Source organism: Onychomys torridus, chromosome 10, assembly GCF_903995425.1.
Source record: "Onychomys torridus chromosome 10, mOncTor1.1, whole genome shotgun sequence".
Taxonomy (NCBI): domain Eukaryota; kingdom Metazoa; phylum Chordata; class Mammalia; order Rodentia; family Cricetidae; genus Onychomys; species Onychomys torridus.
This window is the reverse complement of record NC_050452.1, coordinates 24,607,559-24,623,756: the sequence shown is the minus strand read 5'-3', so window position 1 is coordinate 24,623,756 and position 16,198 is coordinate 24,607,559. Positions and strand designations below refer to the sequence as shown.

The 16,198-nt window shown below is 44.3% G+C and overlaps 1 protein-coding gene across 2 annotated transcripts in view; it reads right to left on the bottom strand.

Annotated features, from left to right (window-relative positions):
• The window catches only part of LOC118591797 (kremen protein 1), a 259,224-nt gene that overhangs the window by 104,666 nt on the left and 138,360 nt on the right, over positions 1-16,198 (bottom strand). For both annotated transcript variants that reach the window (XM_036200171.1, XM_036200172.1), the window contains exon 3: positions 419-493. In XM_036200171.1, the coding sequence (XP_036056064.1) occupies positions 419-493 (75 nt within the window). The remainder of the gene's footprint in view (positions 1-418; positions 494-16,198) is intronic.

Below are 16,198 nucleotides of genomic sequence, written 5' to 3'. Positions count from 1 at the left end.
ACACACACACACACACACACACACACAAGCATGCATGTACAAGCACACGTTCTCATGAATGCACACACAAAAAAGAACACTAAATCCCCATTTAGAAATTCTTTAAGTCTTCAAGCATTATAGCCTTGGGATTCCCAGAAAAGGGAGGATAGGGTGCTATACTTGTTTTAAGATGGGCTGAGCTGGCTGAAAGCCCAGAAGACTATTTGAAAATGTCCCTCATTCCTAACTACCGACCTATAACCACTTTCTAAATGCCTCCCTCAGGGTATGATACTCAACACAGGCATATAATAATATACTTCAGCAGGCAGGTGCAAAGAATCTGAGACAAGGGTGTCACAACAGTGCCCACTCAAGATAAGCAAAGCAAATGCCTCTCAGGCAGACAGTAGGATTGGTTTTGGTGGACCTTTACCTGGTCGATGGCTTCTGGGTTTTCAGATACATCAAAGATAACTGCAGTGGCCCCCCGCTGAACTGCTCTCTTGGCCTGGTGGAATGAAAAAAGCAGGTTGGTACTGTCTTCTGACCCTGCCAACACTGGCCTTACAAATCAGACATGGCTTCAAATGCAGAACCAGACAGCAAACAATATCCGTGCCTCTGAGCAAGTTGTTCTACTTTCCTTGACATTCTCATTGGAACAACAGAAGATACTACCACCTACTTTGTCCTATCATCCCAAGAGCCCAGTGACTTAGAATGGGTGGAAATGAGTAACTGACTACTGTAGAAGCCTGTCTCCCCCATTGATGGAACATTAAAAACACGTCTATGGGTGGGCAGCTTGCCCAGCCAGTACAGAGGTACCGGCTTTAGTATTTTCTTTCATGAACACACTGCCCCTGGAAACCAGAGTAAAGGCCTTTGGTTTGTCTCTTGTGGTCCTTTTTTCCTTCCCATGTCTTCCAGTTAGAATAGAATGTTGACTATTTCTGAATGAATCTCAAAATGGTCACTTTTAACACGTGACACAAGCTGAAGACCTTTGGAGACACTGTTTGGGGGGTTACAAGAAATAATAAGTGGGGACTTAGAGCAGTTGGCTGCCAAGCCTGGCTACACATCAAAAACCACTTGGGAAGTTTGTAAAACAGATTTCCTGGCTCTGACCATAGATGGGTTCAGTGGAGCTGGAGGCAGGCTCAGGAAGCTGAGTTCCCTAAGCTCTCGGGACTCGGCTGATCCCACCAGCTGGAAAACCAGAGGTCAGAGGGACAAGACAAGAAGGCTCAGAAACAAATAAAGAAGTGATTGAAAAAAAATTTTTTTTGATGTTGCGGTAGAGGAAAAGATGGAAGAAAAGATTCCTTTCCACCTCAGTGAACCTCCTAATTTTATCTCCAGCTAAGTGAACAACAGAATTGAGTCTGCAGAAGAAATGAGATAGACCCCCCCCCCTTGCTTTTAGGATTTGAACTAGTGTAACAGAGACAGCCACTCTACACACACACACACACACACACACACACACACACACACACACACGGAAAACAAAACAAATTCCAAACCAGCATGTTAAAATATGGGCAAATATCATCCAGTGCTCAGAGGTCATGTCACTGTGGGCCCAAACAGTGAATAAACCCAATAAATAGAGAATAAATCCAAATGCCTTCCACAGGAATAATCTGTACTGACAGGTGCACAACCCCAAAGGCCATCAACAATAACGACCAATGATGACTCTACTGGACCACTAGAGGGCAGTGTCACCTCGTTGCTTTTTAAGCAACTGCACTTGGGACCCAAGTCAAAAATGAGTGACACTGGGGATAAAGCATGTTCCTTGGAAGCTTAAGAAACCCAGGAATCCTGGGTACAGTGCTGTAGGATTTGTCCCTGTCCTACAGGTGTCTTCCTTAGAAAGAAATTGAGACTGAAAAGTAAGAAAGTCAGCTGAGGGTTACCCCTGTTTTATGACCAGTGGGCTGTCCCTCCTAAGCTTCATTCAGTCTTTCACTTTTTCTGCTTGGTAGTGCTGGGGTCAAACCTGGGCTTTGTTCATGCTAAGCAAGTGCTCTAGCACTGCATCTTAAGTCACTGCATCTTTCAGTCCAGCCTCAGAACAGGTGAGGTGGCATGACTGTTCTCTTCCATGAAGTTCCTTAGGGCAGCAGGCCTCTACCCTGGACTCCTGAGTAGAAGCCAGTGGTACCCTAGGCTTCTTCACAAATTCCATTCCCAGAGGAAGAAATGAAGAGGGCCTCTCATTCTTTTATTCTGCTTTCATCCAGGGATCCAGCATATCAAACAGTACCTGTGGGGAGTGTGAGTTCAGTTATGTCCGACTGGAGTGCTTCTCTCCAGCTTTGATGCTGGCGCACCTGGAAAGGCTGGCAGAGGCTGCAGTGCCTGGATGGCGAACGCCTTCCTGGAATGTGCCTTGGGGACCACAGAGCCAGGGGGCCTCCTTGGCTTCCCAGTAGTTCTTGTTTCACAAGAACATGAATGTTCATTTGTTTCAGAGGCATGTCCCATTCAGGACAGATATCACAGAGCTGGGGGGGGGGGAGTGAACCCTGGGCCTCATCCATGCCAGGTATGTACTTTACCATGGGGCTACATTATCAGTTGTACAAAAGATGCTTTAAGACATAAATGATTTTTGTCAGGCATGGTGACACACACCTTTAATCCCAGCACTCAGGAGGCAGAAGCAGGTGGATCTCTGTGAGTTCCAGGCCAGCCTGGTCTACAGAGTGAGTTTGAGGATAGCTAGTGCTATACAGAGAAACCCTGTCCCAAAAAACCAAACCAAAACCAAACAACCAAACCAAAAACATACCTTGTTTCTTTGGTGAGGAAGAGGCAGGTAGAGAATGAAGTGCTCAGCTCTGTCTCATCTATAACCCATCCTCAGACAAATCACTAGTGTGTGGAGTCTAAGGACAAGTGCTGAGCAAATGCTCAATTTTCAGTGAATTACATTAAACATTTTAGTTACTAAAGCTGGAGATGCAGCACAATTCATAGAGTGCTTTCAACCATGCACGAAGCCCTAATACTTTATAAAGGGGTCCTTAGCATGATATAACACTTGGTATAGTGCCTGTAATTCCAGCATTTGATAGAGGCAGGAGAAATCGTAAAATTCAAGGTCATCTCTGCAACACAGAGAGAGTTTAAGGGTAGTTTGGACCACGTGAGACTCTCTATTTTTGGTTTTTAGATTACACATATAAGCTGCTACTGAAATAATTAGCATTTCCAGCACATAACAGGACTGGATGGAAGGAGATCCTACTGAGATCTTGCCTGTTGAGAGGTGGGTGGCTTTTGAAGAGACTGATGGCTGGGGATGCTATTCAGTGGTAAAGTGTGAGTAATCCTGAGTTTGTTTAATCCTCAAGAAAAGGCCACAAGTAACCTTCATTTACTAAAGGGGAACTTTCATTATATATTGAAAACATAAAATATTGCTTGGTTACACTTTTCCTCCTGCCCCAATGTAATTCTAAAAACTCGAGGAGCCAAGTTCTATGAACAAATTTGCCAATTTTATCTAGTCAACCTCCTACCAGACTACTGTAATCCAAACAAATCTAACTCCTAGCTAGATTACCAGTCTTGTGACTAGAGTAATCTTTATTTTTATAATGTTATACCCCGAAAGGATGGGAAAGATATAGCCTGGTGGACATGGCAGGTGAAGGTCACTGGCAAGCTGGGTTCACAGGAATGGAAGAGCAAGAAAAGGCTGTGGTTTTCTCAGAAGATGTGTGATATCTCGGCAAAACCAAACAGCAGCCAAAGGCCTTGCCTTGCTAATAACCCTTCCCATCAGTCTTCAAATTGCTTCTATTCTCACGTAGGCCAACACAGGTGGAACCAAAGGGGTGGGGGAACCAGAAGCATGGTGGCAAGGAGATGTCTGCAGGTGATACAGGTGACAAAGCATGGTGGCAAGGAGATGTCTGCAGGTGATACAGGTGACAAAGCATGGTGGCAAGATGTCTGCAGGTGATACAGGTGACAAAGCATGGTGGCAAGGAGATGTCTGCAAGTGATACAGGTGACAAAGGACAAACTCTGTGTACTTCCATTTTACAAAGCACAAGATTTGCAGCCTCAGAAGGCAGAACCCTGCTAATCACTTATCACTCTAAGATGATTCTATCAATGGTCAGTAAATTGAAAGAAGCCTGTCTGGGACCACACTCAGGTTATGTATGGCAAGTAGAGAAAATGCTCCCTGGCCATGGGGGTGGTTCTTCCATAAGACCAAGTCTATAAACTCCCAATGCAGACAACATTCTGATGAGAATGGTCCTGTTACAATGGCCTTATAGTGTGTGTGTGTGTGTGTGTGTGTGTGTGTGTGTGTGTGTGTGTGTGTGTGTGTTTTTCTCATGTGTGTGGTTATATCCAGACCTGGTTTGGAGCTCAGACCTACCAATCAATTCTTGTCCTTTGGAGTCTCTGAGATACTTATTCCTTTGTTAAGCACTTGGATGTCATTTCCCTAGTGTCTAAGCTTTATTGTAAGAAAATGAAGACAAACTATAATCTCATCAGGAAATAACCAAAAAATGACAAAAAAGAAAATCTTTGCTCTGGATCCTTGATGAGAGAGTAACCAAGGAGTTGGACTGTCAATAGCTAGTTAGAAGATATATCAACAGGTTTTTGTGGGAAGTTCTGACATACAGCAATTCCAGTGGCTCTACTGAATATAATTTTATTCCTTTTAAAAATTCTTAACATATGGGCTGGAGAGATGGCTCAGAGGTTAAGAACACTGACTGTTCTTCCAGGGGTCCTGAGTTCAATTCCCAGCACCCACATGGTGGCTCACAACCATCTGTAATGAGATCTGGCTCCCTTTTCTGGCCTGCAGGGATACATGCAAACAGAATACTGTATACATAATAAATAAAAAAAAAAATTCTTAACATACACTACCAATAAGTTCTTAAAAACCCTTTCTGCCTTTGGCAGTCTGTGATCAAACCTGGGATCAAGGCACTGTATATGGCTAGGCAAGCAATGAGTTATATCTCTACCCTCTAAAATATACCTTTTCTTAAAAAAAAATTTATTTATTTATTATTACGGATACAGTGTTCTGTCTGCACACCAGAAGAGGGCACCATATCCCATTGTAGATGGTTGTGAGCCACCATGTGGTGGCTGGCAATTGAACTCAAGACCTCTGGAAGAGCAGCCAGTGCTCTTAACCACTGAGCCATCTCTCCAGCTCCTAAAATATACCTTTAAAAAAAATTTATTTAAAATTTTATGTGCATTAGTGTTTTACCTGCATTCATGTCTGTGGGGGTGTTGAATCCTCTGGAACTGGAGTTATAGACAATTGTGAGCTCATATGTACGTGCTGAGAATTGAACCAGATCCCCATGGACAAGCAGCCAGTGCCATCTCTCCAGTCTCGTTATTATTATTATTATGGTTTTGAGAGACAGGGTTTTCTGTGTAGCTTTGGAGCCTGTCCTGGAACTCACTCTTTAGCCCATGCTGGTCTTGAACTCACAGAGATCCGCCTGCCTCTACCTCCTGAGTGCTGGGATTAAAGACATGTGCCACTGCTGCCCAGCTTATTATTATTATTTCTTTTTTTTTTTTTTTTTTTTTTTTTTGAGCTGAGGAATAAACCCAGGGCCTTGCACTTGCTAGGCAAGCGCTCTACCACTGAGCTAAATTCCCAACCCTATTATTTCTTAAAGAGGGTCTTATTCTGTGTCTTTATTCTGTAATCTAGGCTGCTCTTGAACTCATGATCCTACTGCCTGAGCAACCTAAGTGCTGAGATTACAGGTATGTACCAAATGCCTGGCTTCTTGTAAATTTGTTCATTTTGAGACAAGGTCTTACTGTGTAGCCTTAATTGGTCTGGAAGTCACCATGTAGACCAGGTTGGCTTCAAACTCATAGGGATCCTCCTGCCTCTGCATGCTGGGATTAAAGGTGTGTGCCACAACACCCATGGTGTTATATCCCTATGGAATGCCTACTCCTTTCAGAGGCCACTACTAAGGCCTCACACATGCTAGGCAAGCAATCTATTTCTAGCTTGTTTTCTCATTTTTTATTTTGACTAAGTTACCTATGGAGGTTTTGACTTTGTAGTCCAGTCCTCTGACTTGGCTCCCTAAGCATCTGATACTATAGACCTTTACCACCAGGCTTGGATCTTTCACGTATTTTCCGTATCTGTACTATTTCTGTTTTTTACATTAAATGGATCTAGACTTTTGTTTCCAATTTCCTTACGACAGAGAAATAGTGCCAAAGAACATGAAGATTATTAGGAGATGAAGATTATTAAGAATCTTTATAGACTGTGCTCCTTAAATTCTATTCAAGCTTATATTAATGACAAAGTAGGATGACATAAATGAACAACACAGGTAGGCAGAGGTTAGCTACATTCTCTGTGGCTCCTGTCTTAGAGACACTTTGGGGTCAAAAGATAGATGCTATAAGCCGCATTTATATACTCCATACCTAACAAAACAGATGGCTCTGGGCACAGCACATACTCGAATAATTAACACAGTAGTGAGAAACGGTCTAATTCTATTTGCATTACCATTTATTAGTTTAGTTGTTCAACAGTAGTTATCAGCCAGTTACTATGTGTGCTAGGCCTTGGGAACATATACAGCATTGAACAGCAGACATAGTGAGTGACAGGTCTTTGTTCTTATGGAGCACATTTTCTGCATGCAATGATGGTGGAACATACCATACCTCTGGGGTATCACCAGGAAGGGTTGGTGTTTAATTTTGGGGAATATAGGCCTAAGAGATAAAGAACACAGGGTTGCTTATCCTGTCTCTAGAGTGGATTTTCCCAAAGTACATGTATGAAAATGACCTATTTTTCTAGCTGGTATCCTCTGGAAGCATTGTATGTTCTAGAACTATCCGTGACAAATGTGAAGCATATTTATGTTTGGGCTGCTCCTGACTACCCAGGATTAGAAAGCCTTCCTCAGAAATGCATATAATATGTTCCCTGTTGTGTAGCAGGCTTTGGATCAATGCTCCATGGTGGGCAGCACATTCCGGTGAAACAATTATCAACCCCTCTCTCTCATGTCTCACTCTCACAGGTGAGATGACATTTTGCTCTGGTAGCCAAATTACTAAATAATGCACATATACACAACTTAACAGAAATGGTTATTGGTATGAAAACATTCAATTATACATACAGTTCCATCCATGAACATAGCCAACTAACTGTGTGACAGGAACTCCAAAGAAGACACAAACAAGGACCTTTTGGAAGCACCTACATGTGCTAATGTTTGTGCGAAGCACTCTTTCTTAAGAAAGGTGAGTATGCTGTGAACTCATGTGAACACGCTCATGAGGTTCTCAGATATGCTTACATATAGCTTAACCCAAGGGGGCAGAAATTACAACAGTGGCACTGGAGGCCCACAAATTGCTTCCCATGACTTGGCATCAGCTTTCTGCTTCAGACTGGATTCCTCCAAACTTTTGCAGCTATTTCCAGAGCAGGGCAGAGCACATTATCCCAGATACCTGTGGGATGTTTTTGAGCAGGACGATGTGGGTGTCATGGGTCTAAGATTCATTCAGTTCTGTCGTTTAAGTTGTTTGTGGTGGTGCGTTATCAGTCACTCCAGCACTCAGGAGGCTGGGGCAGGTGGCACTGCAAGTCTGAGGCCAGTCAGAGGTAGACAGAATTTAAGACCAGCCTGAGACGGTAAGACAATGTCTGGAAAAATCCAAACAAATAAAATCAGTTCTTACTTTCCTACAATTTGGGCTCCCTCCTCAAGGTGGTACATGGAAACTGCAGCCTGTTGCGTCACCCCTGCATTTATTTAACTGCTCACACCAAGCTATACTGACTCCAAATTCCAAACCTACCTACTATTTTTCCATCCCTACTGCCGCCACCCTAGTGCCTTGTGGGCACAACTATTTTTCCCTGGGGCTCTCCCTATCCAGCCAGCCTTACTCACAGCACAGAACAAGACCTTTCTCTGTCAGGGATCTGTGTTGCTCTTAGGGTAAAATCTGAGCTCCCTTGCCCACAGCTTCCAAACTCAACACCCCTCTCATTCCTAGCCTTACCAGACAGTTCTACTGGTTCTCTGAGTGTCCCTCCCACTGCAGGATGGAGCATGCAGCACCCCAGGGCTCAGTTTTACCTTACTTAACTAGCCTTCTATGGATTCCCTAAGCCTTGCTCCCAATTCCACATCAGCGCTCCAATCTTCAAAAGCTTCCCTCACTAGAGGGCAGCCTGGGTGTTAGACTTCTTCACAACTGGTTCTCAGCCCCAGGAAACCACGCTGCACTCACAAAGCATTAGTTTCACTCAGTGGTAAGCACCATTGGGCCTTGCTGCTGCAGCACTGACTACAGCCTGTTCTTGGTCACCTGGTCTCCTGGGGACCCTCCGACCTTTTAACTGGGAAGGTCTGTTTAGCTATGTCTTGGAATTCTGCACTCTTCAGGCTTCACACTTCAACTTCAGGACCCGCCTTCCCAGTCACCATTTCTTGGCACCAGGTTTTTCTCAGTGCTTCTCCGTGTGCCCTGGTGTGTGACCTCATTGGTAATCTTCTGTTGGACTGCTGAGGAGGCTGTTGATTTCTAAGGCAAACATCTTGTCTCTGGCCAGCTGGAAACTCAAATGCAGCTCTGCCTGTAGTTCTTAGGCCCTGGGCTTTGTACACATTCACCTCTGGATTTCAAAGCTCTCAAAAAACATCCTGTACACATACAGGGTATACTCTGCCCTTCTCTCTCTGGAAGAAAGTGAACTTTCCTTAGAACTCCAATGAGGAAAAGCTAGACAAATGACTACCTTCAGATTTGTGCCCATGGCCTTCCTCTGGCCTAGGGGACTGATGGAATCTGTCCTGCCACTTGCAAAAGAGAACAGGGCACTAGGCCTCCTGAGACATGGAACATGGCTCTCCCATGGCTCTCTAGGAGTACTGGCTGCAGATTCCATAGCTTCACAGCTCTCATGCTCAAAGGCAGCCTGCTCTAGAGTCTTCAGACATCTAAGCACCAACACGGGAGACTTCTGTAGCCTACAAACTTGCAGAGCAGTAGTAACAGCTTCTGGTGTTGTACAGGGTCCTGTTCCTGCTGCAGGAAGGCCACAAAGGGGAAGTGGTGGTGGTGCACTGTTCATACCAATGGAGACCAACCAATGGACCTAGAGGTTGACCGTCTCTGTCACTCAGTTTTCTCTTGGTGGCTCTTCCTTGTCCAAACAGCTTCTCATTGGGTCCTTGTACACTCCTCTCTCTGGAGATCACTAAATGGATTTTAAACCTTCACTCCTCAATTTTTAAACCTCCTTCACTCTTCTCTAGGCAGTGACCACCCAGGCACTAGGCTCTTGCATACTCTGGACAGCCCCTGTGCCCTGAAGCATGAGTCACACCAGGCAAAGGGGCTCACAAAGCCAACTCACCGAGGGCCCTGTTTTCCGACAGAAACTTTTCATTCCATAGGAAATGAGGTCACACACCAGGGCACACGGGGAACCAGTGAGAAAAACCTGGTGCCAAGAAATGGGGCTGGTGATAATGTTACAAGAAATGGGGAAACCTGACACAAGCCACCAGGAGAGATCACCTGTGCTCTGGGGATAGTTTGTACTGGACACACACAGAGTTAAAAACAAAAACAAACAAACAAAAAAGCCCTGATTTCTCCCTAAAGTACAGACAGCATATCTAGTTTTACCAAATCACATTTTGAGGGCATTTTGTTAGCTTATTTCAGGCCTTGGAGCCCCTAATCCAAAAGGAGACCAACCCAGAAAGAGTACCAAAGGTAAAGAAAGGCTGGAGGACTGGTGGCCAGATAGGGCTCCTTCTCAAGGGTGGGAGGTGGTGACACAGAGCTACCCGCTCCACTGACTTGGCTCCTCAGTCCAGGGCTTGGCTACAGCCTGGCCTGACCTTCCAGGTTTCCCTGGCAAGTGATCAAAGCTCTGAAGCTACAAACACAGTTCAGAACTCAGAGGCCCTGCGGCCACCCCCAACCCCCCCACCACCACCTTTCTGCCAGCTCTTATCCGGCTTCTCTGAGAAAGGGCTCTCCCACCAGCTGCCCTTCTTCTTGCCATAATTAAAGTCATTAAGCCTCCAAAGGCTCCCATGGGCTTCAAGTTCTAAGTTCCCGAGAGGGGATGAAGCATTTTTAAGTCCTAGTTAAGATTATGCTGATCTATTCAGGAGACATGTAGCAGCGAGAATCCAGTGGTTAAGTTAATGGTTAAGGCTGCCTAAGTTTAAACAGTGTTATTTATTCTCAAAATATGCAGCAGCCTCCACTTAATTCCTACTAATTAAAGGAACCAACAGAAGAGGCTGAGTCTGTAGTCATGCACGGCGCCGGTGCACAGGTTGGGAGCCTGTTCACAATCAGAAACTACTGGGTGTTAAAAGGAAATGCATTTCCTTAGATCTTAATCTCAAACACAGACTTTTAGATCAGTTCCAAGAAACACAATGGTCCTCTTTGTTTTAACACCTGACAAGGAGTACTAAAACCTTAGGAGAGCCTGTGCACACCCTCCTGTTCCATCCATCCTTCTGGGTGAAGGATACTATGGAAAAATGGCTGCAGAGCTGTCTATGCCTGTTAAGAGAAACTTGTAGAGGAATTTGGAAGCTGTTACTTTGCTTTGGGAGATTCCGAAAGTCCCATTTCAGGCCAGATCTTATTAGGTCTATAACTGGAAACTTCAAAAAGGACCACTGCTTTCTGTACATGTGGCAACTAATTAATATAAACAAAGTGTTAATTAGGTGGCAGAATCAGGCTTAACAACCTTGCCTGCAAAGTCTGAACACCTAAGCTGCCCTCTGGAGAATAAGCTTGCAGCAAGGAGCTTGGTTCTTAAGGTTGTCCCACTGAGGAGGAAATTAGGGAATTAAAAAACAAAACAAAACAAAACAAAACAAAACAAAACAAAACAAAAAAAGAATCATAGACTGGTGAGATGGCTCAGTGGGTAAGGGAACCTGTCCCCAGGTCTGAGTTTGATCCTGGGAATATGTGTACTGATGCTCTTGGGCTAATGCAGTCTGGATCTAATTAAGCAGAACCCCAGCAATACTTGGGATGAGGTAAAAGAAGATACTACAATACTTTTGAATCAGCTGATAAACAGATTTAAAACCAAAACCAAAACAGAAGCATTCTAATTAACAACTTTATCACTAAGCACAATATATCCTTGTCATATATACCCTATTGTTCAGTTCATCATTAGAGTGTGCCCACAGTTCACCTGCCACTTGGAAGGGGCTTACACACATGCCTCTCTCTTACACACATGACTCTCAGCCTTCAAGTCCAAGTTCCCTTCACCTTGCTTAGAGATGTGTTGCCACTGCAGTCTGTCCCTAGAAGGATACCTCTAGGAAGAACTGTAAGGATTGGGAACTAGCACAGGACCAGCTTGATTAGCTGCCAATACCCCATGCCTTGTCATCAGCAATGACTCAAAGCAGGAAATGTCAAGAGGGAAAGTAAAGTATTCATTAATGCATCAGTCCTTCCAAATGGTACCGAATCTGTACAACTGCAAGGGAGGGGCAGCTGGCCTCCCACTGTATAGCGGGAAGCTCATGTGTTTGCTATATATCTTGCCTATGGTCATGAAGTAGAGGGCTGACACTTGACCTAAACCTTTTCTCCCATTTCATCTCAGAAAAGTTCTCATCTTGTCCCACTTGGAAGCATGAATGCCAAACCTCCAAATACTTCATTGATAGCTTATACAAGTGTTATACCGGCAGGTCTAGAAGAGCAGACCTACAATCCCAACTACTTGGCAGGTTGAAGGTCAGCATGGGCCCTGCCTCTCAATATAAAAACAAGAGAGCTGATCTTAGCAGTACAACTCTTGCCTAGCACATATAAGACCCTAGTTTCAATCCCTTGTACTAGGGAAGTCAGATGAGCCTCATACTCCACAGCCCCATAAGGAAATCCTAGATAGCTTATTTTTTAAAGATATACTTATTTTTATGTGTCTGAGTGTTTGCCTGCATGCATGTTAAGTGCACATGACTGCAGTGCCTATGGAGACCAGAAGAGAGCATCAGCTCCTCTAGAGCTGGAATTATAGGTGGTTGTGAATTTGCCATTTAGGTGCTGGGAACCAGACCTGGGTCCTCCACCAGAGAAATCACCCAATTCCTTCCTCAACTCTGTCTTGTAAAGTCTCATAAAACCCAAAAGAACAACAGCAACCTCCTGTTAAAAATGTCATGCTAGGGGGTTGGGGATTTAGCTCAGTGGTGGCAAGGCCCTGGGTTCAGTCCTCAGCTGTGGGGAAAAAAAAAAAGTCATGTTATCAAATATCAATATAAAGGGGGGAGTCTTATCCCCTCTAGCTGCCTATCACACTGCTTCAAAAGTGACCATCTTGGAGAGGTGTCAAGGTAGAAACTTCCTACTTTTATAGCAGGCTAGCAGCTAGGAAGGTCTGCTTGATCAGATACAAGCTATTTCATTCAATGGTATTAATACCCATTAGCATTTGGGTCAATGTAAGCTCATAAACAGGGCAGTTCTTACCTTTCCTACTTGTTTTTTACTTATCTAATATATTTATTTTATTTTAGAGATGGCTTCTTTGTGTAGCCCTGGCTGTAACTTGCTATGTAGATCAGGCTGACCTAGAACTTACAGCAATCCACCTGCTTATTCTACCTTCTATGCTGGGGTTAAAGGCCTGTGTCACCATGCCAGTCCCCCTTTCTACTTTGTAAGGATGTATCCACCTATGCTGTTTTAATATTATTTCAACTCTGAACCCTATTGTTAGCAGAGATTCATTCATTCATTCACTCATTCATTCATTCATTCATTTATTTTTGGTTTTTCAAGACAGGGTTTCTCTGTGTAGTTTTGCGCCTTTCCTGGAACTCGCTTTGTAGACCAGGCTAGCCTTGAACTCACAGAGATCCGCCTGCCTCTGCCTCCCGAGTGCTGGGATTAAAGGCATGCACCACCACCGCCCAGCATTAGTAGAGTTTTAAAATGATACTTTCATTATCTTAACCCCCTCACCAAGATCATTTATAGAAACATCAGAATTAAATCTCTTTCTCTAGAAGAGCAATCACAACCCTCCTACCTCCCTACCTCCATCCTGCTCGTTTATGTGTGTATAACTGGTTTGATGACACCCCACTGAGGTGACCTTCAGGACTGATGACATGAGCTCAGGCTGGCAATGCATGCTCTGTTAGCCATGAAGGAAGAGAAGGGAGCTGCAACTCCTGGAACTGAAATTCTGACTCACCTTACTACTCCATGACCATGAGTGCAGGAGAGAAAGATCTCTGCTCAGGTTCCTCGGAGATGGAGTTAGTAGCACACTTAGAGCAGCTGGGAAGGCTGGCAGAGCAGACACCTGGCATTCAGATCTAAGTACCCAGGAATGTTCACCACACACATCTCTCTCCTGTGAACACAGCACACACTACATCTCTTTATGGATCTTCACCCTTCCCTTAATGTTTTCATGCAGGATATATTCTCTTGGAGAGAGAGAAAATTCATTCTCTGATCCTTCCTGCAGGTGCAGAATCTACACAAAGTAGGAAACCCCTCAAGAACCACAGTGAGTTGACCTGGAAATGTCTGAAGGTTGATGAGACATGCTGCACTTTTAACCACAGGAAAATCATACATATGGCAATAAAGCCATGGAGTGATCAGGCACAAGGTGGCAGTGGGGATTAACTAGGGAGCTTGCTAAAGATTCCTACTGGGGCTACAATCATGGCTCAGTGGTGAGTAGTGTTTGCTTCTCTTCAGGAAGATCCCAGTTTTGTTCCCAGCACCCACGCTTTCAAGTTCACAACTGTCTGTAACTCCGGCTCCATTGGATCCGCCACCTCCTCTGTCCTCTGCAGGCACCTGCATGTACATGGCATTCACTCAGAGACACACACATACACATAAATATAAATCTTAGAGAAAGACTCCCTGGAGACAACCGAGGGGATCTGCGAGAGGAACACTGGGACCTGTTAGATCTGAAAGCTCAGGCCAATTCTGAAGTGCAACAACATGCCTTGAGACTTAGATGTTAAGAAGGTTGGCAAGGTGGAGATGGCAGAGCATACACCTCTTAACCTAACTCATTACCGCCCCCTTGTTTTTTCCACCTAGAATCACCCAATTCCTTCCTCAACTCTGTTTCCAGTTCTCAAGATCCACTTAGGCTATTCTAACTCAGACTAAAGGAGAACCTGCTAAAGAGACAATGCGCTTCTAAGGCATTACAACAGGTTTTTGTAATGTCTCAGGAAAAGTGTCTCTAAAGCAGATGTTTGGGCCCTTCACAGTCCAGGCCTTGCAGAGAGCTACTATGCAGACCCACCCTACCCTTACCCCCATCACAGCACCTGAAATCCAAGAGATACACAAATGCTGAGATAACATACAGCTGTGGGCATGAACAGAGCAAGTTTTGGTAGTAAAGGGCAGATTCCTGGCTCCTGGATTTAGGCCTTTTGCTTCTGTCCCACAGGAGCCAGGACCCTAAGAGCCTCTCCCTACCGGTAGAACAGAGCAGCAGCATAATAGATGGTAAAAACCAGGAAGGAGAACCTCATTTTGATCTCGTCTCCACTTTCTCAAATTAAGTTCTCAAACACACGCATGAGCTGTGCTTCCAACTCGAAGCACTTCCATGTCAACTCCCCAAGTTCTGCCATCAGGGGTTGTCCTAGTGATGGGGGTAGTAGGTATGGGAGAGCTGCTGGCTCTAGCAGCTGGGTCATGGGATAGGTTATAAGATGCAGCATGAGTTAAACTGGGAAGGATGTAATTCAAGGTCTAATTTAAATAGCAAGTGCTATAATCAGACTCCTATGGGCCAATAGATGCAGGCTGCCTTTTTATGCATATTCATATGTTTGTCTGAATTCATTCTAGTCCTGGCCCCCAATAAAGAGCCATCACAATTGTGGTACTGATAGATGGGGAAGGATAAAACAAGGACAGCATAGTCCCCCAAACTGACACTAGTGGTCACACCAAGAAATATAAAGGAAGGGTTCTGGAAAGTTATTCTGGGGTATATGGTAATTTTGCACTATAGTTTTCACAAGCTCAACAACAAAAAACTATTACCTATTGCCACCTTGCCTTCCTCTCAGTAGCAGCCAGTGTGCCCACAGTCTAGCTTCTGGTCTGCAGGCTCCCAAGTGGTCCCTACGATCATGGATCACTACTTGGAATTTTGTTTTCCGGAAGGTGTCCCCTAACTCTTACATGTGGCTCAGTTCGGTGGCTCTGTGTTTCCAGACAATCAAGATTCACAAATTTAATCTATGTTTACTGAGCATCTACCATGAGACTACAACTGTATGCCTCCAAGTCCTTGTCCCCAAAGCTCTCATCCCTCTTCTGATGGTGCTTCAGCAGTTCTTCTAGGGATGTTATAGCACAACCAGAAGGAAGTGTTCTGAAGGACTTGAACTTCATAGGATAGCAAGAAGGGAGGCAGGAAAGAGTGCCACCCTCAGCAGGTTGACTCCACTCTAAGTGGCACCCCTAGGAGCCTTCCCTTTATCAGCTAACATGAATACATCTGCTTGATACCAACATTCACACCTATCACAAAGCAACAGACAACTGTTGTAAGAAGGCAGATTCACCTTAAAGTATAATGTGGTAGCCGCCTTCAACAGGAAAGAAAACTGAATAAAAGACAGACAGATCTTTAAAAATCATTACAATGAAAGAAACTTAAGGACCTATGAAGAAACTTAGGGAACTATGACTGGACCTATCACTTCCTTTGGTTGAAAACAGGCAAATAACAGCCATTAAAAAAGAATTCCTTGCAAAGGGACAGCTTAATTCCAAGAAAAGGAAAGAGTAAAAAGGTTATACTAAAGGGTATTAGGGGTGATCACTACCAGCTACCCAGAACCCTTCTTGTTGGGGAAGTTTCAAATGAACAGGAAGAGTGGATCATGATGTGTGTACTCTGTTTTATGATCAAGAGTTTGCCAGTGGGTTTGTGGGTGAGTAGAGTTATCACCACATGATCTGTAGAACCTCAGATACAAGTTGGTAATTGAAGGATATGCCAATACTGGCTCAGAAGGTACCTAGCTATCAGGCAGGCCTGGAAAAGTGGCTGCTGGAAGCTATTTTCTTATTAGTGTGTGTGTACATGTTTGTGCACACA